Here is a 26120-nt window from a genome sequence, read left to right on the forward strand (position 1 = left end):
ATATGTCAAGGCATCTTATTAATGAAAATAAGATACCAGACATACTAAGCAAATTTCCTAAATTTGCTTGCAACAGGTAAGTCAGTTGTAGATCTAAATCAAGATGTACTCCTGATAACCCTTTTGTGACCTAGTTCAACTTATATGTATCCGCATGCTCTTGCGCTACCGTACATAGGATGAATACGTGATGCACAATAAAATTAGCCGCTTGGGGGGAGGGGGGTAAAATCTCGTCCACTGCCAAACACGTGAAAGAGGCAATGAAACCCCATTGTAAGTGAATCTATGTCGTGGTGTCTTCTAGTGGCAAGCAGCAAAAAAACAAACAAAAAAAAGTCACGATTGGAGGAGGGAGGAGTTGGCCCACTAGTCTGTGCTGAACATCACCCTCGCCAGGGTACAGGTTGGACCCGCTCTTGCCCAACTTCCTGGAACCAGCTCCAAGGAACTCCCTGGACTGCGTCCGTTCGTGCGCGCGCGTGAATGTATCTGTGCGTGAGGAATATCAGAGAATAGGTGCATGACAGATGAAGGGAGGGGTTTTCACCCCAGCGTGGACATCCAAGTCAGATCAACAACTTCCTCAGGCGAGTCTTCCAGTAATCGAGAGAGAGAGAGAGAGAGAGAGAGAGAGAGAGAGAGAGAGAGAGAGAGAGAGAGAGAGAGAGAGAGAGAGAGAGAGAGAGAGAGAGAGAGAGAGCATCAAACCGGAACATACAGTTAAACATACTTTCTGCTTGCATTGCGTGAAGGAAAAAAACAGCTCAGGCATACAGACAAAAAAGACGTCAAGATTAAAAGTGACGTTGTCTCTAACTCAGAACTGTGATCCTTATATATTGATACCATTAGAATAAGTGATGTCACGACCCTTTATTGACTCAATTAGACGTAAGTACGTCACTGATGGTATCTGATTTCTGGGAATAACCGCTGAATGACCCACACAGATTTCACGCCTCGTAAATCCACTAAAATCCTTAAGAAACAATGAAAGTTTATTCTTAAGTTTACTGCAAATTTAATTTAAAGAAATGTATGGTAAAAAGATAAATAACCTTCATTTTTTAATTCTTTTTTTGAATTTTGTGTAGGGAGATGGGCAAAGAAGGAAAAGGGGGAGGGGTATGGGTGAGAGGAAGAGAAGGGAACATGGGTGAAGGGAAGGAAGGGGAATACGGGTGTGGGGTAAGAAATAGTGTGGAAATGGAATGAGTAATATAAAGAGAGGAATGAACTGAATAAAGTAAACGAAACTGAACAGGGAAACAGTTAAAAGTACTGACGAAGAGTGGACAGGGATGGGAAACTAGATAAATAGACGTATATGGATAACAGTGAGAAATCCCCACACGGACAGGCGGGGGATGTATGGGAGATTGATAGGGAAGGTGGGGACTGGTATGGTGGTTGTGAATGTGTGGGGAGGGTGAGAGATGGGGATATAATCTGGAATGGCTGATGCAATTTTTAATGAATGTTTGAAAGAAGGAAAATTAACTAAGGATAGGCAAAGAGCATGACATCTTTTCTATAAACAAAAGTGTTTTATGCGGAGAACGAGACTAAAGTAAGGTTGCGTAGATGTGTCATGTGTGGGATAATATCAGGGAGGGTTAAGGGCTTGATGTAGGCAGAAACTGTTATAAAGTGGGAGATGTCATAGGTGCTCTTTGATGATGACACATAACCTTAGGATAAGTAGCCGTAAGTGGTTAGTAATAGTCTGGCTAGTGGTCGGAGTGGTGGGTCACGCCTTAATGATGCATGTTCAACACCTGGGTATCTTTAATGAGAGAAGTTTCGCCTTTACAATAGGCGTCATCAATCTAATAAGAGCATTGGTCCTCTTCGTCAGTTTGTCAGGATTATACCTTTCCTTTAATGATGGAGGTAACAATGGATTTCGATTTCTTTTACAGCATCTTAAGGCAAATATTTCAGTAGGAGTCAACAGTAGTCTTCCCTATTTCCTCTTCTTTCACATCTCTGGTGCATCTACACATTCCCTTTCGTTTCTAATTTCACTAAATACTTTTGCTTCCATAATTTATTTCCAATTATTAATTAGAATTTTGCCAGCCATACTTTCTACTACCTCTACTACTACTAGTTCCACTGCTAGCCTTACCATTACTTTTTCTTCCTTTCCTAGTCCCGTCCCTGTCCTCGCTTATATATGCTGGCTCCCTCACTTTTTTGTTAGTGTGACTTTGTAAATGGTCCAAGTCGGACCGAAACGTCGTCATAGCTTCTCTCTCCTATGTGCGGGTTATGTATAATTCTTACACTCTATCTTATCCCCTATACCTTTCTACATGTTAACTCGGCGTCTTATATGTTATTTTTTTAAACTATTTTGATTTCGTTTATACAAACATGGAACAAATGCACCATCCATTCCAACACCATCTTCAACTGGCTCAGAATTTCAATATTAATTTCATCCAGCTCCGCTGTTTTTCCCACCTTCAGCCTTTATTGCCTTTCTCACTTCATGTTAGTTTTTTTTTATATTTTTTCCTTATTCTAATATATCTAATTACTACTCGTGCTAAGCAAGAAAGTTCAGCCTCTATTTTAGCATTACACTCAACAATTTTTTTAAATATTCTGTGTATCTCTCCAACACATCTACGTGCTAATCCAGCATCCTATCACTTCCACTTTTGCCGGACATGTCCATCTGTTAACTTAGTTATCTCTATTTTTTCCCTTTGTCGTATTGTACATTCCAATCGCCATTTATCTTTTCTATTTAATCTGCCTCTCTAATATCATTTTTACATTTAAACTTTTATCAAGTTAAAAATTTTTACCTTTGCCACCATTTTCACTCTTCTCCCACTAGGATTTTCCTCCTAAGTCTACTGAATTTTTAAATCTATTCCACACCTTTTTTAACGTCAGCTTTTGTTTCACACCACTCAATCTTCCAATAATATCCACACATCCCGCATACAATTTTTTTGTAGTTTATAAAGACAACCAATAGTTGGGGAAGTTTATTGTGAAGATTAATCCAACTAGGTGTATGTCTCTACACTAGATGTCTTAATAAATTTTCAACTACGTCTTTGATGTCAACTATAACTTGTCGTTATCCCCATACTATTACAACAATCCTTAAACACATTCATCTCCACCTCCTGCTGAGACTAATTCGCGTCCCTGGCTGTGATTTGCATGTTGAATTAGTAGTAGTTGTAGTATTCTGTCAGCAATTTCAGCAACTCTACCGATACACGCAACGCAATTTTTTTTTTCGTCATAAATATTCTCTGAATAAGAGACATACATAACAGAAGTAGCTTTTATCGGGGCAACATTAAACTCTGTGTATAGAATTCTCAAATCATACACGACTAGATAATGTGCTACACTGTGAAACGTTGTCACATAAAAGCTTGTTCAAAGTCTTTCCCTCATTACAGTGTGCAGTACTCCATCTGAATCCAACTCATGCTCTTAATACTCGTTGTGCACAGCCATCCGTCCAGTTCTCAATTCTACCTCCCGTTTTGGAAATAAATGGTATAAAATACCGACACAATAGAAATATAAACACTTAAGCAGTATAATGTGATCCTGTATTGACAACGTTTCGCCCACGCAGTGGGGAAGGAAGGTTGGTAGATTACCGCGGAGGCCTACGGAGTGGGTGTCATATGCCTTTTCAAGATCAAAAAAGACTGCTAGAACGGAGTGTTTGTTAGCAAAAGCATTTCGCACATACGTATCTAACTGGAGCAAGAGGTCCAAAGTAGAGCATCCCTTGCAAAAGCCATATTGGTGAGGAGAAAGACTATTGCAAGTGTCCAAATACCACATCAAACGTCTGTTCACCAATTGTTCCATCACCTTACAGACTACAATGGTCAGAACAATGGGACGATAGTGAGAGGTATCAAGCCCCGAGGTGCCTGGTTTGCGAAACGGTAGGACAGTGGCAGATTTCCATTGAGGGAGAACCCCCTCACGTCCAAATAAAATTGAAAAGACGCAAAAGGGCTATAAGAACTGTAGAATGTAGATGTTGTAGCATACTGATATGAATATCATCAAGCCCAGCTGCCGATGACTGACAAGCGGAAAGCGTGGACTCTAGTTCCAGTAGAGTGAAAGGTACATTATATGGCTCCATTTCATTAGGAGAGAAATCCAAGGGCAATTGCTCCTTGGTAGACTTAGACGCAAGAAATGAAGGACAGAGGTGAAGCCCTTGGGAGACAGGAACAAGATAGTTCCCGATTTACATGGCAACCTCTTGAGGTTCCGCAACACTAACACCAGCAACCCGCAAAACAGGAGCTGGATCCGGAGCGTACTAGCCACACAACTTCTGTACCTTCTTCCAAACCACACACATAGGGAAAGTTGAGGTAATGGTAGATACATAGTCTTGCCAACAAGTGCGTTTAGCATCGCACATGATGCGAGGAGCGGCTGCCCTTACCAGCTTAAAATCCAAGAGACGATCAGAGGTCCGATTATACCGATAACGGCCCCATGCAGCGCGTTTCAAATGCACCGCACAGGCACACGCAGGAGACCACCAAGGCATGCATGTCTGAAAATGACTGCCTGAGGTTTGAGGAATAGAATGTGATGCTGCAGTCAAAACTAACGTCGAAAACTGGTGCACTAGCTTATCAATAGAGGACGAAGAAGGGAGTACCCGTATTTAAAATATGTGGAGAATGAGAGTCACAGTGAGATCCTCACCAATGATGATGGTGAGCATTAAAATCACCTAACAAGATGGGCGGCGGTAGAGAAGAGATCAAGAAAGCAATATCCGAGATATAGAATGCACGGGAAGGGGAAAGAGCTAGAGAGCAAACTGTACACCATCTGTGCAAATAAATACGAGCTGCAGTATAATGCAGCAGAGAACGTACAAAGACCTGTTGATACGGTATGCCAACGTGCACAAGAAGCGTGCTCTCATTAAATGAATCATCAGGAAAGTGATCAGCAGAATGCAACATCACATAGCCTGAAACGGGACGAATAACAGCTGAATGAATTTTGGGCTCTTGTAACCCGACACATACTGGGGAAAACTGGGAGAGCAACACCTGGAGCTCCCCCCCGATTACCCCTGAGGCCATGAAGATTCCATGTAAACAAGTCATTATTTACAAAGACAGGTATGCCAACAATAAGAAGCCATACAATTTACGGGCTATCAGGGTCAGTGAAGTTAATGTGTGGAGGCAACGGTAAGCGTGTAAGCAAGGAGGAATCAGAATGCTGTGAACAAAAAGATTGTTGTGAGGGTCGTGAAAAATGAGAATGGGTAGGAGTTGCGTCGGTGTCTATCGAGGGTTTCATCTCTACAATATAGTTGGAGATAGCGTCAAGTGTCTCAGCGGATAAGGATTTCAGAGACAGATGAGGTAGAGCAAGTAGAGATCGGGGAGACTATGGAGGGACCCAAGAGGTCTGAGAGGGGAGAGGAGTATGAACCTGGAGAGATGCGTTGACGGGGGCAGAAGAGTCCTGCGGTGGAACAGGAGAGGAAGGAGGCTGGAAGGTAACTGGGGCAGAAGACTGGGGAATGGGGGGGCGGAACAGGAGAAGGGGAGACTATGCGAAGGGGGTGAACCTCCACCTCCATGTGAGAGTTAGAAAGGGGGTGAGAACGAGGCACTGAGGCCGAAAAGGAAAACTGTTGAAGAATTGTAAGTACTGGAGGAATGCAAAGAAACCTGGGCTTACCAGAGAGGTTCAGCTTTGCAGGTGGTAGGCGTGAAGAAGATACAGACATGCGAGGCCTTGCATACAGAGAAATTAGCAGGCAAGAAGTAGAGGTAGAAGTAAGGAGGTGGGGGGTTCGGAGATGGGGGTGACCACGGAAGACACAACACCGGAAGAGTTGGTAGGCGGGGACACTGTTAAGGTTGGAGGTTTCCTAGCTACTTGCAAATAAGGGATACGAGGAAGATTCCCCTGAAGGTGGAGCCGAGAGACAGCCATAGCCTAAGTGAGGCCTTCGCCCTCCCTAAGACAGCGGATTTCTCGTTCATTAAGATAGACCTGACATTTATTTTTTTATTTATTTATTTACAATTTGAGCATACATACAGAGGTAAAAAAAATATAGATAAGAGCAGCATGCCAAAGCCACTTATACTATGCATAGCATTTCGGGCTGGCTTAAAATTAACTAAGCAATGATGAAATCAGTGATAATACATTATTGTAAACAGACAACTATAAAACACAAATGAGCATTACAAAGACAGGTCATATGGTTGCATGCATTGTTGTACATTCAGCCGAATGGAGTATTCTGTTAGGTAGTGTATTTAAAAAATAATAAAGTTAGATTGGGTTTTAGGTTTAACATTTGTGTGATATAATTGTGAGAAACATTTAAGATATACAATTTATAAGGTTCAGTTATTCAGTATTTATTTGGTTTTGGGTGAGTAAGTGATCTTTGAGAAGAGACTTGACTTTATAAACAGGTAGTGTTTCTTTTATATTTACAGGTAATGAATTCCAGATTTTAGGGCCTTTTATGTGCATTGAGTTTTTGCATAGTGTGAGATGGACACGAGGAACATCAAAGAGTGATCTGTGCCTTGTGTTATGGTCATGTGTTCTGTTGAGGTTGGCAAGCAGATGTTTGAGGGGAGGGTTAATATCAGAGTTAAGTGTTCTATGTATGTAATAGGTGCAGTAATAAGTATGGATGTTTTGTATGGTGAGTAGGTTTAGTGTATTGAATATTGGTGGAGTGTGCTGCCTGTAGTGAGAATTTGTTATTCTAACTGCAGCCTTTTGTTGGGTAATTAGTGGTCTGAGATGGTTAATTGTTGTTGAGCCCCATGCACAAATTCCATAGGTGAGATAGGGGTAAATAAGAGAGTGATATAGGGCCAGGAGGGCTGACTGTGGAACATAATACCGTATCTTCGATAGTATGCCTACAGTCTTGGAAATTTTCTTAGAAATTTGTTGTATATGTGTATGAAATTTGAGTCTATTATCAAGGTGGATTCCTAAGAATTTTCCCTCTGTTAGCTTTGTGATAGGTGATCCGTTTATCATTATGTTAAGAGGGACATCTGTAGCTCTGTTACCAAACTGAATGAAGTAGGTTTTGTCAATGTTTAGTGTAAGTTTGTTAGTCCTCATCCAGGTAGATATTTTCTGTAATTCGGTATTTACAGTATTGGCTAGCGTGACTGGGCTCGGGTGAGAGAAGACGTATGTAGTGTCATCTGCAAATAGTGTGGGTTTGAAGGAAAAAGAAGGATGAGGTTCATTGCAATTGAGACAAATGAGGGGAAGACTGCAAGATGTATCGGTATGATCCGTGTCCAAAGTACCAGCAATTTCGACACAGTTGGGGAGTAGGAACCACTTTACAATCCTCTAGGCGATGGCCCACAATATAAACGGAGGCCAGGAGTTCACGGCAAAGGTTAAGGGGGCGATGTTACTGGGAAAGTGCCTCCGCCCACTAGCAGGAAGGACTTACATATCCACTTTGAGAATAGACAGAAAATCATTCTGTACAATTGTACGCGGTAAAAACCATTGTACCACTGCAAGAACTGAGAATAGCATGCTTGTGAACTGTGACTGGAATGTTATCAATGGAAGTAATACGAGAAAGATCATAAACTTATTCTGCATTCTGGACAGTAACGATGAGTGCACTGCTTCGAAGAGCGTGAAAGGGCATATTTTGGCCAACGTGTCGTACAAGAGCTTTACCAATACTATGGTCAGAAAGATAATCAGTTGGAGATGCCGGTTGTAGGGAAAAGAATTTAGTCCACTGTGTACTTGTAAATATCGTGCGTAAATGAAGTGGGTGTCGTGTATTTCGTTTTTGGGTAGAATGAAGAGACATCAAAGAATCGTCGTCAGTAAATGGTCTGTAACATTTAGGCATAGTACCGCGGGCGGCCCGACCCGAGGTAGATGGGCAATCCAAAAACCGTCACACCGTATTCGGGGAAGCCAGACACATAGTTAAGGCATCCAAGAGGCAGAGGCACTAGAAGGAACAGGTGGAGCCTCAGCACCTGGAGCAGGTGACAAAACGTCACCAACAGAAGGTACAGGGGTACTGGAAGAGTCTGAAGTATGGTCTAATAACGAAGTCAGGTCAGAACAGGATGTGGTAATAAAAAGGGGCCTGGGAGGAGGAAGGTTATCATGGAACAAAGACTCCATAATGATGGGACTTCTTTCTTATTATTTTAAGAAAAAAAAAGGAAAGAAAAAAGAAGAAAAAGAAGGACAGTGGAGGGACAGTCACTAGAAAGCACGAAAGGGTCGTAAGCTCCTCCTCTCATCCGAGAAGACCTCGAGACCACAAGTATTGCAGATGCAGCATGGAACCTGTGCTATACCCTACCTGTCACGCCAGTAAACCAGCACTCCGGGATAGCAACCACACGTCTACTGAGCCACCTCAGTGGACAAAAGAGAGGGTGTTCGGAAACCTGCCACAAAGCATACATCCTTCGGCTGGCACCTCCCAGAACCGACAGGTAGCCTCTGAAGATACACCTGTCACCTGCAGGACACCCCACCCACTTCTCAGAAATCTGGGAAGGGAGCAGGATGCCTCCAGACAATCCAGATTCCACAGCAAACTACGCCACTCCCGAGGAACATCACAGAGCGGGATGAAGCCTGGCACACTTTCCCCTACCTAGAAACCATAATGCCAGAGGGAAGGACCCCCAGAGGCTACAAACGGACTGGGAAAAGGGGAGGGTTGGGAGGGGGAGGCAGGGGAAAAAAGTGGGGACGAGGAGGATGGGACAGGGAAGGGAGGATTGGGGGGTAATTAGGTTCGGTCTGAGGAAAAAGATCAAAAGGTCTAATTCCTCAGATCAAGAGCCTCTTCGCCACTACAAGGAGCCCCCCCCCCCTCTTGAAGAGGAATAATTTCGCAAAAATCGGTCTAAACCTAACGACAAAAATATATTTCATTGTGTTTGTTCATTAAATTATTGTAAAGTTATCTGAAACATATTTAGTTGGACTAAGCTAAATTAAAGTGCGTTTGTTATAATAAGGTTAGGCAAGCTAGGTAAGTTTTCTTTACATTAACATAAATGAAAAAAATATATCTTTAATTGTATAAGAATAAATTTTAGAAAGGACTTTAATTTTAAAAGAGTTCTTGCTAATTGCCCAATTTTACCTATTCGGCACGATATATATATTATAGTAGTAGTAACATTTACGGATAACTGTGACCATAGAGCGGGAGTTGAGTTCGCGATGGATAGATGGAAAGCTAAGGTGTGGATGTTGGTGGATGACAGAAGTACATTAATAGTAAAGTTTGTGTGTTGAATGAGGGAGATTCGGGGAAGGGTGTGGCGTTGGTGAGAGACATGGAGTGTGTGGTGAAGCTTGTGAATTGAGGAGGGAGGTAGAGAGGAGGGTGGAGACTGGATACTTGCGAGAGAGGTGGAGAGTAAGTTTTAGCTCGAATGAGCTAGAACGTTCCTCTGAACTAATCTGCTTGGATTTCCTACTCATATCTGCAAGATTGCAAGCTCCTGATTGCAACACGAAAAGCCTACAACTACCATTCAACTCCCCCTGTGGTTGTTTTGCATTAGTTTTCATGTGATTACTTGTGAATCTCTCTTCTGACTGGCTTCCAATCTTCAACGTTGACATTTAACTGCACTAGTGTTCGCACTTTGTACTATTCCTTTTGCGTGCGGTTATGGAATACGATAATACCTTTCTTGAATCGTGCGGCGACCGAAACATCTCATTATATTCATGGGAAGCGCTAAATCAGCAGGGGTCATACAGCACCTGAGAAATGACAGATAACCACGTTACACTGGAGAAACAGTAGCTTCAATTTCTTTGATTCAAGAGCCATTCAGCAGGCAAGAAATCCCCTTGAGAAACGTCAGGCTCAAGCATTTGCCGGGAAGCGACGACGTGCTGGTCAGACTGCACCATGTTGGCAGTGTTAATATTTGCTTAACCTGAGTGAGAGAGTAAAGGGTAATGTCGAGTCTGGTGTTTCCTTGACCTCGTCACGGCGCGCACGCGCTCGCTCGCGCTCTCTCTCTCTTTCCTCTAAACAAGCGCTATTTGACTTGAACGAATTTAGCGTTTTCCCCCCTTGTTTATACCACATAGACATGTCTTCCACCAAAATAGGGTGACCCAAAAACCGGAAACATTCGACGTCATTCATATAATAGTTGTCTTACGAGGAATGCGCGGACAAAAAACTCAAATACTCCGAACAGCAACATTCCCACCCCTCCTTCAGAGTACAGGCGCAATACTGCTCTACCATTTACTATTTTGACAGTACTACACTGTTAATGTTCTGTATCTGCAAGGTACATGTCTCGAGAATCAGTGCATGACTCAAGCTACCAATCTCTGGAAACTTATTTAGTTCAGTACCTCGATAATTACATGTGAACACTTCTGAAGTGTTACTCAGAGGTTCAGTTTCATTTATTTACAAGAAATATGGACTATAATGACTTCCTTCCTCCCGAGTTGATATTTTGTGAAGCCAGAGGTATTTTGGAACAAAGAGCGTGAAAAAAACAATAAAGCTGGCAAGACTACTGACCAGATTTCTAGATAATTGCAAGAGCGCGTCTGCCCTATATTTTACCGACACCTATCCCAAAATTACACGATGTGACAAGAACTTCAGGTTGACAAAGAGCCTGCCCATGTTGATCAGACCCTGATCCACCACGAGGCTTGGTCTCAGACCGAGCCGCGGGGGCGTTGACCCCCGAAACCCTCTCCACGTATACTCCATGTATGTACTGATAGGGAGAACCAGTTACAGCCGTGATGGCACGTACTGGTACTCTTGCTATTCACTATCAAACCTTTATTCGTAAAGGAAATCGGGCCATCATCAAGTACAGGATGGGCCGGAGCCTCATCTTTAGGTTTTGTCCAAATTGAAGATTCTGTGCAAGTTGTTCCACGGTACTGTGCCTCATTTATTTCTGGTGTTGGTGAGGTACTCTTAGTCTAAGTAACTAAATCTGAACTTCCTTGAATCGAACCTGAATGCCTCACATTTTCCCAGGCGCTGATGACCCCTACTAGTTCAGCGCTCCCCATGAATATAATAATGATTATGCTGCTAAAATGTAATAGTTGAAATTATTATGTGTAATTTATTATTAATAATGGGAACAGCTAAACCCATAGAGGTGATAGTGTCTGGAAAAATCGAAAGGCAACCAGTTTTAATTCAAGAGTCCTACACCGGCGTCACAACTCATCGAAGGCCTCAGGTTCTTCAACCAAAAGGTTGGTAAGCTGGGGAAGGAAGAAGGATAGGTAAGTATGGTATGTTGAAAAAGGTAAGTTGCCCAACCACTTTCGCGCATATTAGTATAGGTGTGAAGGTAGCAAGTGTTTACAGAGCGTGCTTTAAGAGGCAGGCCGAGGTATGAACACTTCATGTAAGGTGAGGTGCAACAAGTGTCACCGCCACTCTTTCTCAACCATCACCTCAGTCACCGCCACCCTTTCTCAACCTTCACCTCAGTCACCGCCACCCTTTCTCAACCATCACCTCAGTCACCACCACCCTTTCTCAGCCATCACCTCAGTCACCGCCACCCTTTCTCAACCATCCTCTCAGTCACCGCCACCCTTCCTCAACCATCACCTCAGTCACCACCACCCTTTTTAAACCATCACCTCAGTCACCGCCACCCTTTCTCAACCATCCTCTCAGTCACCGCCACCCTTTCTCAACCATCACTTTAGCCACCGCCACCCTTTCTCAACCATCACCTCAGTCACCGCCACCCTTTCTCAACCATCACCTCAGTCACTGCCACCCTTTCTCAACCATCACTTCAGCCACCGCCACCCTTTCTCAACCATCACCTCAGTCACCGCCACCCTTTCTCAACCATCACTTCAGCCACCGCCACCCTGTCTCAACCATCACCTCAGTCACCGCCACCCTATTTAAACCATCACCTCAGTCACCGCCACCCTTTCTAAACCATCACTTCAGTCACCGCCACCCTTTCTTAACCATCACCTCAGTCACCGCTACCCTTTCTCGACCATCACCTCAGTCACCACCACCCTTTCTTCACCATCACCTCAAGTATCCCCAGGTGAACAGTTCACCCAAAACGTGAACAAAATGCCACCCATAACGTTGTCATTGCCCCGCCTATGCGTGATAACTTGCTCTTACCGCTGCTACTGTTCTACTTGACAGACATTTCCCAGAGGTGGGATCCGTTAGATCCCGTGACATGTGGGGAGGGAGAGGGATGGGGGGATAGGAGGCGGCTGTTTTGAGTGGGTGGTAGTGGAAAGGCAGCTTCGTGCTCCTGCTTGGTCTCAGTCCAAGCCCTGTCAAGAACCAGTCTGTTTGGTGCGCTATACTGGAGTTCTAAGTGGAGTATTGCGGTTAGAGGGGAAGATAAGTGTATGGAATTTAATGGAGCCTGGAGTGGAAGAAAATTAGCCAGGTGTGTGGAGTTAAGCTGGAGTGTGAAGGGAGGAAAGCCAGGTGTATGGAACAGTTATAGTTTAACCTGCATTGTGGAGGGAAGCTAAGAGTGCGTGGAGAAAAAGGAAGATCAGGAGGAGCCTTGAAGAGCGACTAGTACTACTGAGGGTATATACAAGGAATAAGACGTGTAAATCCTGATGACTAAGTCACCGAGTGAATATCTGTAAATAGGATGGGCGGCCACGCCTCGTGCTCAGCAACTACCCGCAGGCACTCATGAGTCTTAACAGGTAAACAACACTGATACATGAACTATTGACAGTGCAAAATGACACGGTGAACATCATGTTACACTAAGAACAATGACACAGCTATCATGATAAATACACTAAACATCGCAACACATATATCTTGATTCACAAAGAACAATTATAGTGAACGCCATGATATATACGGCGGACACTACACAGTGAACACCATCATACATACAGTAAACACCATGATGCAGTGAATTCCATGATACATACAGTGAACGCAGTTACAATGTACATGTACTTTGAACACAACACTGTCAAGATAAACCTGGAACAATAACACTGTGACTAAAAAAAGCCTACTGCAGCATCACCAGACAGTATGTTGTAAATGCTGAAAGAACCTAGAGAACTGTCCTGTCGAAACAGCCTGTTCTCTCGCGGTACAAGTAAGCTGTCTCGCGCTAAGCAGACGGAGGATCAAATCTCCACCATGACGCTGAATGACCCACATGGGTTAAAACGCTTAATGTGATGATTATTATTACGAACGAAGCTGATTATTTCCGAACATTTAATAAATGTCGGTGTATTCCTCGCTGCTAAACATTGCCCTCCTGTGTGTGTGTGTGTGTGTGTGTGTGTGTGTGTACTCGCATAATTGTACTCACCTAACTGTGGTTGGAGGGGTCGATTCACAGCTCCTGGCCCCTCTTCGCTGGTCGCTACTAGGTCCACTCTCTCCCTGCTCCATGAGCTTTATCGTATCTCTTCTTAAAGCTATGTATGGATCCTGCCTCCACTAATCACTCTCCAGATTTTTCCACTTCCTGACAACTCTGTGACTGAAGAAATACTTCCTAACTTCCCTGTGTCTCATCTGAGTTTTTCACTTCCACTTGTTGCTATGTTCCATTTCTGAAACATCCTCTTCCTATCCACCTTGTCAAGTCCTGTCAATATTTTGTATGTTGTTATCTTGTCCCATATCCCTCATGTGTCGTCAGGTTGATTTCCCTTAATCTCTCCTCGCAGGACATACCCCTTAGCTCCGAGACTAGTCTTGTTGCAAACCTTCGAACTTTTTCTAATTTCTTGATGTGCTTCACCAGGTGTGGGCTCCATACTGGTGCTGCATACTCCAATATGGGCGTGACGTACACAGTGTACAGAGTCTTCAACGATTCCTCGCTAGATGCCCATATGTTGCAGCAGTTATTTGGTTGATGTGCGCCTCAGGTGTGCTCTTTATTATACTTACCCTAAGATCAGATCATTTTCCAAGAGTGAGGTTTGCAACCATCGGCCCTTTAGCCTGTATTCTGTCTGCGATCTTCGTTGACCTTCCCCAATCTTCACGACTTTGCACTTGGTAGGGTTAAACTTCAGGAGCCAGTTGTTGGACCAGGCTTGCAGCCTGTCCACATCTCTTTATAATTCTACATTATCCTCATCCACATTAGTTTCACACGGTCTGCAAACAGGGGCAACCTCTGAATCTATCCCTTCCGTCATGTTATTCACATACACCAGAAACAGCACCAGCCCTAGGATTGACCCTTGTGGAACCCCGCTAGTCACAGATGGTCACTGTGACACCTCGTCACATACCATTACTCATTGTTTCCTTCCTGTCAGGTATTCTTTGATACATTACAGTGCCTTTCCTGTTATTCCTGCCTGCCCTTTTAGCTTTTGCACTAAACTCCTGTGCGGAACTGTGTCGAAAGTCTTCTTACAGTCCAAGAAAATGCAGTCTACCCAGCCCCCTCTCTCTCTCGCTTTACTTCTGTCACCTTGTCGTAAAACTCCAGTAGGTTTGTGACATAGGACTTCCCCTCCCTGAAACCGTGCTGGTTATCGTGTATAAGCTCATTCCTTTCTAGATGTTCCACCAGTCTTTTCTTGATAAGCTTCTCCATGACTTTGCATACGATACATGTCAGTGATACTGGTCTGTAGTTTAATTCTACCTGCCTATCTCCTTTCTTAAAGATTGGGACTACATTTCTGTCTTCTATACCTCAGGTAGTTGTCCTGTTTCGATAGATGTATTGAAGATTGTTGTTACTGGCACACACAGCGTCTCTGTTCCCTCTCTCAGGACCCATAGAGAGATGTCCGGTCCCAACGCCTTTGAGGTATCTAGTTCACTTGGCACCTTCTTCACCTCCTCCTCCTCCTCCTTGGTTGTGTGTAATGTATCCAGCACTTGTTGTGTTTGTGTAATTTTGGTAATAACAGTTAACTGTACGTTAATTAGGAGTGTTAAATTTAAGTACCGTGACTTTCAATAATTATTTTTGTCTCTTGCTTAGCTAGTTCAGAAATTGTAAATGTGTTGAAAATTCAACGATGTATTTTGAGGATGGTTGCCCTACACACAGGTTGCAAGCAGTCAAGATGATACACTCAGACCAGAAAGAATAATACACTCAGAACAGTGAGAATGATATACTCAGAGAAAAGCACAAAAGAAGTATCTGTAATAAATAAAAAAAAACTATGATAATACACTGACCCACTAATGAATCAAGATTAAAACAGTCTTGTTGATATAATGAAGGACCCTAAGTAATTACACTTATCAAGTAAGAAGCAAATAGCAGCCAAGAATCACAAATGAACTTAACCAAAACACAAGTAATACTTGACTTATAAAAAAATCGTAATTTAAAACCATGAGAAATAAAATTAAACAATGTGGTCTTCGTGTCAACTGATACCATACAAAGAAATCCTACTGCTTATAATCACAACGTATTTTATCCTGTAAAAACAGTAGTTGACCAGCGTGTGGGTTTTGGGACAAATTCCTCATGGAAACCATAGCCACTAAGCGTACAAAATTCTATGAAAAGCTTAGAGTAGCGTAAAGAGTTGAGATAATCTAAGAGATCATTACATGAATCATGGACTGAAAATAAATTTAGACATGTCACATATCCACGAAAACAGACGAATAATGAAACAAGGAAATCTCTGAACTGATTTAGTTAGAAAATGACTGAGATGGACAATGAAGTAACGAAGATCCATTACTGAGTACAAGGTTTACCCACATTACTGTGGACTCTCCTACATACTTTAGTTAGTCCTACATTTTACAAATTACACAAACACACGTAATGCCCATTACACACCTGGTAGTGGTGGGTGGGGAGAATGGGGTAACGGGGTTTGGTTGGGGTTCCGAGGCATGGGAGTTTCGGTGTGGGGGGAGAATGTTCAGCATGTATGTAGAATGTGTGGGGGATGTATAACACTGGTGTTGAAAGTTGGTTTGCAGAAAATGTAACCTTCATGAGGTTCCGTTTAAAATGGTTGACAGTGTGTATCTGAACACGTACGTGTGTGTACTCGCCTATTTGTGGTTGCAAGGGTCGATTCATAGCTCCTAACCCCGCCCCGCCTCTTTACTGATTGCTACTAGGTCCTCTCACTCCCTGCTCCATGAGCTTTATCAAACCTCGTCTTAAAACTATGATTGGTTCCCGCCTCCACTATGTCAATTTCTAGGCTATTCCACTTCCTGACAACTCTATGACTGAAGAAATACTTCCTAACATCCCTTTGGCTCATCTGAGTCTTCAACTTACAATTGTGACCCCTTGTTTCTGTGTCCCATCTCTGGAACATCCTGTCTTTGTCCACCCTGTCTATTCCGCGCAGTATTTTATATGTCGTTATCATGTCTCCCCTGACCCTCCTGTCCTCCAGTGTCGTCAGGCCAATTTTCCTTAACCTTTCTTCGTAGGACAATCCCCCTTAGCTCTAAGACTAGTCTTGTTGCAAACCTTTGCACTTTCTCTAATTTCTTGACGTGTTTGGCTGGGTGTGGGTTCCAAACTGGTGCCGCATACTCCAATATGGGCCTAACGTACTCAGTGTACAGGGTCCTGAACGATTCTTCGTTAAGATGTTGTAATGCTGTTCTGAGGTTTGCTAGGCGCTCATATGCTGCAGCAGTTATTTGGTTAATGTGTGCCTCAGGAGAAGTGCCTGGTGTTATACTCACCCCAAGATCTTTTTTTCTTGAGTGTGTGTGCGTGTGTGTGTGTGTATGTGTGTGTATTCTTGGGGTATTATGGGACGAGTATAAGGAATGTGTATATGTGAAGAAATATATATGTAACGGTGATACAGTAAGGGCATGACCTCTATCTTGGTTATCATTCTTTTGCTTATATATGTGTGTATATGTGTGTGTGCATATATATACATATATATATATATATATATATATATATATATATATATATATATATATATATATATATATATATATATATATATATATGCAATAAGATCACAGTAAACAGGTGATTTTAGAATATGCAAAACAACCACTCTGAAAGAATAGAGAAATTCCAAGCGCTTTCGTGACTACTCACATTATCAGGGAACTATGAAAGTAAAGCATCCAAGGAAGCTATATAAGGGGTCTGGCCAACACCTCATGTATGGACTAATAAAAACACACAAACCAGGGAATCTAGTCAGATCAATTATTAGCTCCATAGGATCAGTTTCATATAAATTATCCAAATGGCTTGTTGATATTTTAAGCCCTATTGTTGGCAAAATTTCTAACTTTAATGTTAAAAACAACATAGATTTGGTTGATAAATTAAGCTCCTTGACTGACTTAAATGATTTTAACATGGTTAGTTTTGATGTTACTTCCTTGTTTACGAAAGTTCCTGTTGATGATTTATTAAGTTTCTTATCTGAAGAACTCGTTAACTATGATTTACCATTGCCAGTTCCTACTATCATTAAACTTATTAAACTTTGCATTGTTGATGCAAAATTTGTATTTAATGATAAGTTTTACACTCAGAAGTTTGGTATGGCAATGGGAAATCCTCTTTCACCTGTTCTTAGTAACCTATACATGGAATTTTTTGAAACAAGGTTGCTTAACACAATAGTCCCTAATAGAGCTAAAAAAAAAAAAAAAAGGCCTGAGCTTGCTACCACCTGCAGCTCACAAGACTGCCATCCCCACGAGCCCCTTTGGGGTGGGGCAGATGGCAGACCAGAGGCCTAGCTTCTCCCTACGAGCCCCGTGAGGGCGGGGAATGTGGCTAGGCCTGGGGATAGTTGGTCCCAAAGATGAGGGGGTACTTATACCTCCTCCCATGGGAGACTTAAGTCTCGAGACACTCCCCAGATAGGGAGCCAAGGCCGGGTCACCACTACTTGGAAAAGACCCGGGCCGGGAGAAGTTCAGATATGTTGATGATATTTTGTGTCTTATGCCCAAAAATGTAGATATACACCATTTCCTTGGAAAATTAAATAACTTAGCTCATTCTATAAACTTTACTGTTGAGTTTGAAGAAAATAACTCATTGCCTTTTCTAGATGTTTTAATTATTAAGGGTAATAATGAATTCAAATTTAAAATTTACAGAAAACCTACAAATAACTGTTCCTATGTCCACTATTATTCCTCGCATCAAGATAGAGTCAAACTGTCTGTTTTCTCATCAATGTTTTTGAGAGCTTTACGAATTTGTAGTCCTGAGTTCATAGATGAGGAAATATCCAAAATTTATGAAATAGGTAATGATTTAAAATACCCAAGAAATGTAATTGATAAATCTTTTAAAGTTGCTAGAAATACTTTTTACAATCCAAAAAGGGACAACCAGCCTTATTCAACTAAAAATATGTTGGTTCTCCCTTACCATGAAAACTTGGTTGATATACCTTCTCTTCTTAAGACTTAATATTAAAGTTGTATTCAAAAATCTTGATACAATAAAAAAACTTTTGATAAAGAATTCCCCCCAAAATGCTGATGGATGTGTCTATAAGATTCCTTGTAAAATTTGCGAAAGTTTATTACGGTCAAACTGGTAAAAATCTCGAACTAAGATTAGAACAACATAAATATAGCATTAGAACTGGACAAGATTCCAATGCTCTATTTATTCATGTAAGAGATTTTAACCATCCAATCGATTTTCAAAAAGTTGAGAAAGTAGTATCAAGCAAGTCCATGGTCGACAGGAATATAATTGAATCTTGTTTCATAAAAAGCAGTTTTGACAATAATATGAATATTTCCTTTGGTTTATATAAATTAGATCCATTTATAATTAACAGAATTTGGGAAGAATTTAATAATACACTGGACAAATAATAATTTTTAAATTTTCTTGGGTAGAATAGTTTGTTGGTGAGTTGTGCAAAGGACCTGTCCAGTTGGGCCGGCGCGCGTCAGGTGTTTAACCGTTGTGGGATCTGATAGTGAGGTGTTGGCCAGACCCCTTATATAGCTTCCTTGGATGCTTTACTTTCATAGTTCCTTGATAATGTGAGTAGTCACGAAAGCGCTTGGAATTTCTCTATTCTTTCAGAGTGGTTGTTTTGCATATATATATATATATATATATATATATATATATATATATATATATATATATATATATATATATATATATATATATATATATATATATATTTCAACAAGTCGGCCGTCTCCCACCGAGGCAGGGTGACCCAAAAAAAAGAAAGAAAATCCCCAAAAAGAAAATACTTTCATCATCATTCAACACTTTCACCACACTCACACATTATCACTGCTTTTGCAGAGGTGCTCAGAATACAACAGTTTAGAAGCATATACGTATAAAGATACACAACATATCCCTCCAAACTGCCAATATCCCAAACCCCTCCTTTAAAGTGCAGGCATTGTACTTCCCATTTCCAGGACTCAAGTCCGACTATATGAAAATAACCGGTTTCCCTGAATCCCTTCACTAAATATTACCCTGCTCACACTCCAACAGATCGTCAGGTCCCAAGTATCATTCGTCTCCATTCACTCCTATCTAACACGCTCACGCACGCTTGCTGGAAGTCCAAGCCCCTCACCCACAAAACCTCCTTTACCCCCTCTTTCCAACCCTTTCGAGGACGACCCCTACCCCTCTTTCCTTCCCCTATAGATTTATATGCTTTCCATGTCATTCTACTTTGATCCATTCTCTCTAAATGACCAAACCACCTCAACAACCCCTCTTCTGCCCTCTGACTAATGCTTTTATTAACTCCACACCTTCTCCTAATTTCCACACTCCGAATTTTCTGCATAATATTTACACCACACATTGCCCTTAGACAGGACATCTCCACTGCCTCCAACCGTCTCCTCGCTGCTGCATTTACCACCCAAGCTTCACATCCATATAAGAGTGTTGGTACTACTATACTTTCATACATTCCCTTCTTTGCCTCCATAGATAACGTTTTTTGACTCCACATATACCTCAACGCACCACTCACCTTTTTTCCCTCATCAATTCTATGATTAACCTCATCCTTCATAAATCCATCCGCCGACACGTCAACTCCCAAGTATCTGAAAACATTCACTTCTTCCATACTCCTCCTCCCCAATTTGATATCCAATTTTTCTTTATCTAAATCATTTGATACCCTCATCACCTTACTCTTTTCTATGTTCACTTTCAACTTTCTACCTTTACACACATTCTCAAACTCATCCACTAACCTTTGCAATTTTTCTTTAGAATCTCCCATAAGCACAGTATCATCAGCAAAAAGTAACTGTGTCAATTCCCATTTTGAATTTGATTCCCCATAATTTAATCCCACCCCTCTCCCGAACACCCTAGCATTTACTTCTTTTACAACCCCATCTATAAATATATTAAACAACCATGGTGACATTACACATCCCTGTCTAAGACCTACTTTTACCGGGAAGTATTCTCCCTCTCTTCTACACACCCTAACCTGAGCCTCACTATCCTCATAAAAGCTCTTTACAGCATTTAGTAACTTACCACCTATTCCATATACTTGCAACATCTGCCACATTGCTCCTCTATCCACTCTATCATATGCCTTTTCTAAATCCATAAATGCAATAAAAACTTCCCTACCTTTATCTAAATACTGTTCACATATATGTTTCAATGTAAACACTTGATCTACACATCCCCTACCCACTCTGAAGCCTCCTTGCTCGTCCGCAATTCTACATTCTGTCTTACCTCTAATTCTTTCAATTATAACCCTACCGTATACTTTTCCTGGTATACTCAGTAAACTTATTCCTCTATAATTTTTACAATCTCTTTTGTCCCCTTTCCCTTTATATAAAGGGACTATACATGCTATACATTCATATATATATATATATATATATATATATATATATATATATATATATATATATATATATATATATATATGTGTGTGTGTGTGTTTAGGTCAGTAGGAGACCTATAATTGATCTTTTGGGGTGTAAGTGATTGTTAAATATATTTTCAAGGTTAAGGTGTGGAAAACCATGCATTTTGTGTACACAGTTTTTTCAATATAAAATTGAAATGTTCATAACCTGATCTTCAGGAAATATTGTTATGGGACCTGTACTTGTAGTGGGAAAAGTTAAGGATAAAGTTAATAGTGGCAGACTAAATCAACTGTCTTGCAGAGGTGTGTGTGTTTAGGGAAACAATGTATAAGCTTTTCTTATTTTCTTGTTCTTATTAGTTGTTAAGGTTGGTGACAGGGGACACAGCCGTTGTGTGTGTGGGTGTGGGGGGGGGGATCGAAGCGTGCGCTGTATTGTCCTAACTTCAGCAACATGAACACCTCTGATTTTGTAGCATATGATATTTAAAGGTTAGGATGGGGATTTTGAATGGACTGGAGTTGTACCAGTAGAGATTTTGTTCCATGTAACAATACATGTCTACCTAAATATGTATATGTATTTTGGGTATAATTTTAAATGAACAATGTACCATTATTACAATAGTGAGGTATTCTTAACTATTATCAAGTAGTGGTATGTTTAGGCATTACTTATATATAGTGTCAGAAGTTGCCTGGGTTGTTTATTGTTGATATATTGTGTTACTGATGTTTTCCATGACAGGTTCATTATACTATGTTCAATTAAGTGAACGTGTTTGATATTGTGTATAGCCAGGTGAAAGTGGACAGTTTTCACTTGAGGGGTGGTAGGAGTGTAAGCAATTCTGTGTTTACACCATTATATTATTTTATAAAAACCTTTGTGCTTATGTAGCATTGTACTTAAGAGGCGGAGAGTAGGTTGTGTAAGGTTAGTTTTAGTGTCATTATGTATGATGTAGTTTTTCAGTAGTGTATGTAGTGACAATGTTGATCTCTTGTTCATCACCAGTATAATTGTTACATATTATTATATGTACCTACCTATGTATATTTGTATAAGAAATTTTAAATAAAATATAAAAAAAATGCTTCCAGGAAGTGAACCACGTTGCTTCAGCTTTGGCGGGTTTGCTTGTGATTGGTCAATGAACCAAGGTACTAATTTAACGACGGGTACCCTACTTATTGTTAAACCCTTAGCACCCGGTTCGCTGGTTGGGAAGCAGCCTATATGGGAGTGTGACATACGCCGAATAAATTGTAATATACTCCTTGCATGCCACAGCCACATATATGAGAATCTTTTGTGTACAAATAGGTTTATGTACAATTACTGAAGAATGACTTTTCTGATAGGCTTCAAACCATAAACGCTAGTATATTTTAAGATAAATACTTGGACTGATATTGGGATGCACAGGTGCCAATATTATTGGGAAATTTTAAATATGGTTTTTCTGCCATCATTTGTGAATGCTTCATCCGATCGACTGGAGTGGTGAAGGCCCCGTCCTCCGTCAGTGGAAGGAGTGGTGGAGGCCCCGTCCTCCGTCAGTGGAAGGAGTGGTGAAGGCCCCGTCCTCCGTCAGTGGAAGGAGTGGTGGAGGCCCCGTCCTCCGTCAGTGGAAGGAGTGGTGAAGGCCCCGTCCTCCGTCAGTGGAAGGTGAAATGGACTCAACATCCTTCGTGACAGTCACAACTGTAGAACATCACAGATGATTGAGGTAGAAATGATTCAGATGCAAAAGCGCAAATGAATCTATTATAGCGGAAACTCTTTTTGTGCAGAGACAAGATGGACAGTCGAAGGCTGGTAGTTTGTGTCACACCTTCAGAATCTTTGGTAACCTCTAGGTCGACGACGAACGAGTCACAGTAATTTGGGAGAGAGGTTGACCTAGCACGATGATCAGAATCAATGTTTGCACTCTGTAGGAGTTGAATGAAGATTGAATGAATGATGGTGAATGTGTTTTCTTCTCTAGGTCACGCTGCCTTGGCGGAAGACTGCCATCGAGGTTAAAAAAATCATAACAGAAAACACGTCTTGAAAACTGTGAGTACACTAGGTTCTTAGTTGAAACGATTAGAGGCGTCACCTTTCTAAGGAATAGGTTGATTAGAGCCTGTTTCAATTCGGTGTAATTACCAGGGCTGTGGAATCGGAGTCGGAAGCAATTCTTGTGATACTGGATTTGGAGTCGAAGGTTTTATGTGCCAACTCCACAGTCCTGGTAATTACTATTACGTATGGTTCAATCCAAGGGAGTATAAGTTCAGACTAAAGTTCCTCCACAGACAAGCATAGTGTCTACCTACTGAGGCTCGCAGGACCCTTTATCTAGCCCTTAAACAATTGTCATATTGACTACGCTTGCTCTTCATGGTACTCTGCCTTGACATAAAAAATTGAAAGATAGACTGCAAATCACCCAGAACAAAATGGTAAGACCTAGGTCCAAGAGAGCATGTAGGCCAGTATGAATTACAACAATTGGATATGCTGCATGTTGAAGACAATGAAACACTGAAGCTAAATCAATTTTATAAAATTGCTCACAGTGTCCAGAATTGCTGCCAATTTTGTCAAGGCTGAGAACCAAAGCAATCATAGTACTAGGGAAAGAGAGCACATCTTTTTAGTACCGTAGTGTCCCGTAGCTCGATCGCTAGCGCATTCAGCTCACACATTGAGGTCCAGAGACCGAATCTTCTCCGGTACGGCTGGAAAACATTAGGGACGTGTTTCCATAAGACACCTGCTGTCCCTGTTCACCCATCAGTGTAAAATGGGTACCCGGGTGTTAGTCGACTGGTGTGGGTCGCATCCTGGGACAAAAACTGACCTAATCTGCTCGAAATGCTCAGCATAACATGCGGCTTTCTATATAGTAGTACACTGATGTCACTTAGGTCTGTATACTTTGTACTTGTAGTAATTATTATTACTATTATCTGACATAGACAGGGATGTAAGCCACAGTTCAGTGTCTTTCTTCGCAGATGACACCCAAATTTGCATGTCAGTGTTCTCCATTGAAGACACCTCATGACTCCATGCGGACATCAACCAAATCTTTAAATGGGACGCAGAAAACAATATGAAGTAAAATGATGGGAAATTTCAATTACTCCGATATGGGAAACGTGAGGAAATTAAAACTATATCGGATTATAAAACAAATTCCAACCACACAATAGAGCGAAAAACTAATGTAAAAGACCTGGGTCTGCTAAAAAAAATGACAGGATGGATAATAAGAACCTTCAAAACTAGGGATGCCAAGCCCATAACACTTTTCAGGTCGCTTGTTTTATCTAGGATGGAATATTGCTGCACAATAACAGCACCTTGCAGGGCAGGTGAAATTGGTGACCTAGAAAACGTACCGAGAACTTTCACGACACACATAACTGCGATAAAACACCTAAATTACTGGGAACGCTTGAAGTTCCTCAACCTGTACTCCCTAGAATGCAGACGGGAGAGATACATGATTATATACGCTTGGAAAATCCTAGAGGAATTAGTCCCGAGCTTGCACACGAAAATCACTCCCTATGAAAGCAAAAGACTGGGCAAACGATGCAACATCCCCGCAGTGAAAAGCAGGGGTGTCACTAGCACGATAAGAGACAACACAATAAGTGTCTGGAGCCAAGACTGTTCAACTGCTTTCCAGCATACGTAAGGGGGATTACCATTAGACCCCTGGCTGTCTTCAAGAAGGCGCTGGACAGGCACTTAGTACCTGACCAGCCGGGCTGTGGCTAACAGTACCAGCCTGTATGATAAGGCCCTGATCCACCATGAGGCCTTGTCACAAACCGGGCCGCGGGGGCGTTGACCTCCGAAACCCTCTCCAGGTATACACAGTCAGTGAACAGGCTTCAAACACCTTTTGTTGTACAGCAATAAAGAAATGAAACAGATAGCCTGCACATGTCAAAGACAGTCATAGCATGAACTAGTTCAAAAAGAGAGCCAAAAATGTGCCTAATGAATGTAGCGACAGAAAAGCAGGAGAATGATTATTTTTTTTTACCTAACACACGTAAATATAAATAACTCATTTTACCTTATTCCTAGTATATCTCCTTTATAGTATAATATTATCTCCTTTACAGTATAACAATAAAGTATTAAAAGGACTCCAATGGAAACAAGTCACTGACTTTTTTGGGTTATCCTAGGTTTTCTACACATACGTTGTTATGTATGATAATCTATGTAACTACATGTGTGTCTGCCTGAATAAACTTACTAGTCATCTCCCTGGAAGGATCAATGCAGAGTAAAAAGTTTTAAATGTTAAGCAGCCACGAAACAGGAGATCTAATATGGATGGTAGCCGAGAGACGTTGCTTAAACACACACTGAGGCACACAATCTAAAAAAGTATACGCTTTCATGTTTAAATGCTTGTGTAATGATTCATGCAATGTCTCAGATATTGCATGCTGCTGGCGTGATATAGTACCCGTATACTGACCCACTTGTTGTATTGCAGACGTGATGGCGTTGTGCGCGTTGGTGACGGCGGCAGTGACGAGTATGGTGACGGAGGTTGCCGGCAGTATGGAAGACACAATCAAGGATCTTTACGAGGAGCCGCCGGAGGGTCAGCAAGGCAGGTTCTTCCTTAACTACGACCAATCGACGGCTTTCAACACCTCAGTAGCCTTCACTATTCCGCTCTTCTCGTTTACCTTGCCTGGTGCTGGGGAGTTCACCGCTGCTGGACTAACTTTGCAGTCCTTTGGCGCCCTTACCTTCGTTGCGCTCTTCCTGCTGGGCGGTCTGGGTGTAGCCATTTACACCACCTCTCAGGGGGCCACAGGTAGAGGCAGGTCTGAAGAAAACATCGTTCATGACTCAACGCTGACTAGTTTGGTCACGGAGTCGTTGTCATTACTACCCAGTGTGGTGGACACAAGAAGTTGTGCCAAGCTGACCATCTGCGAGGCCTATGCAGATTCAGACAGATACAGCTTCCTAGCCTGGCCTATCAAATTCATTGTGCCGTAAGTACTGCACCGCGTTCTTCTAGTATATGTAGTCCTTGTGAGGTGCTAATGGATAGTTTATTTTTTCCATAAACTTAATGTTACACCGTCAGTCCGGAGTATTTATGATGTTGTTTTTTTCTCTTATTCTATAAACACAAAACTACACATCAAACCAAATGACATCA

General features: G+C 41.7%; 1 protein-coding gene across 1 annotated transcript in view; it reads left to right on the forward strand.

The window, feature by feature from the left end:
• The first annotated feature begins 12345 nt into the window (after positions 1 to 12345).
• Positions 12346 to 26120, forward strand: part of LOC128696877 (uncharacterized) — a 28834-nt gene continuing 15059 nt past the window's right edge. The window contains exons 1-2 of the mRNA XM_070081263.1: positions 12346 to 12771; positions 25437 to 25950. Of these exons, the coding sequence (XP_069937364.1) occupies positions 25442 to 25950 (509 nt within the window). The 5' untranslated portion in view covers positions 12346 to 12771; positions 25437 to 25441. The remainder of the gene's footprint in view (positions 12772 to 25436; positions 25951 to 26120) is intronic.

This window comes from Cherax quadricarinatus, unplaced genomic scaffold (genome assembly GCF_038502225.1).
Source record: "Cherax quadricarinatus isolate ZL_2023a unplaced genomic scaffold, ASM3850222v1 Contig2131, whole genome shotgun sequence".
Lineage (NCBI taxonomy): Eukaryota > Metazoa > Arthropoda > Malacostraca > Decapoda > Parastacidae > Cherax > Cherax quadricarinatus.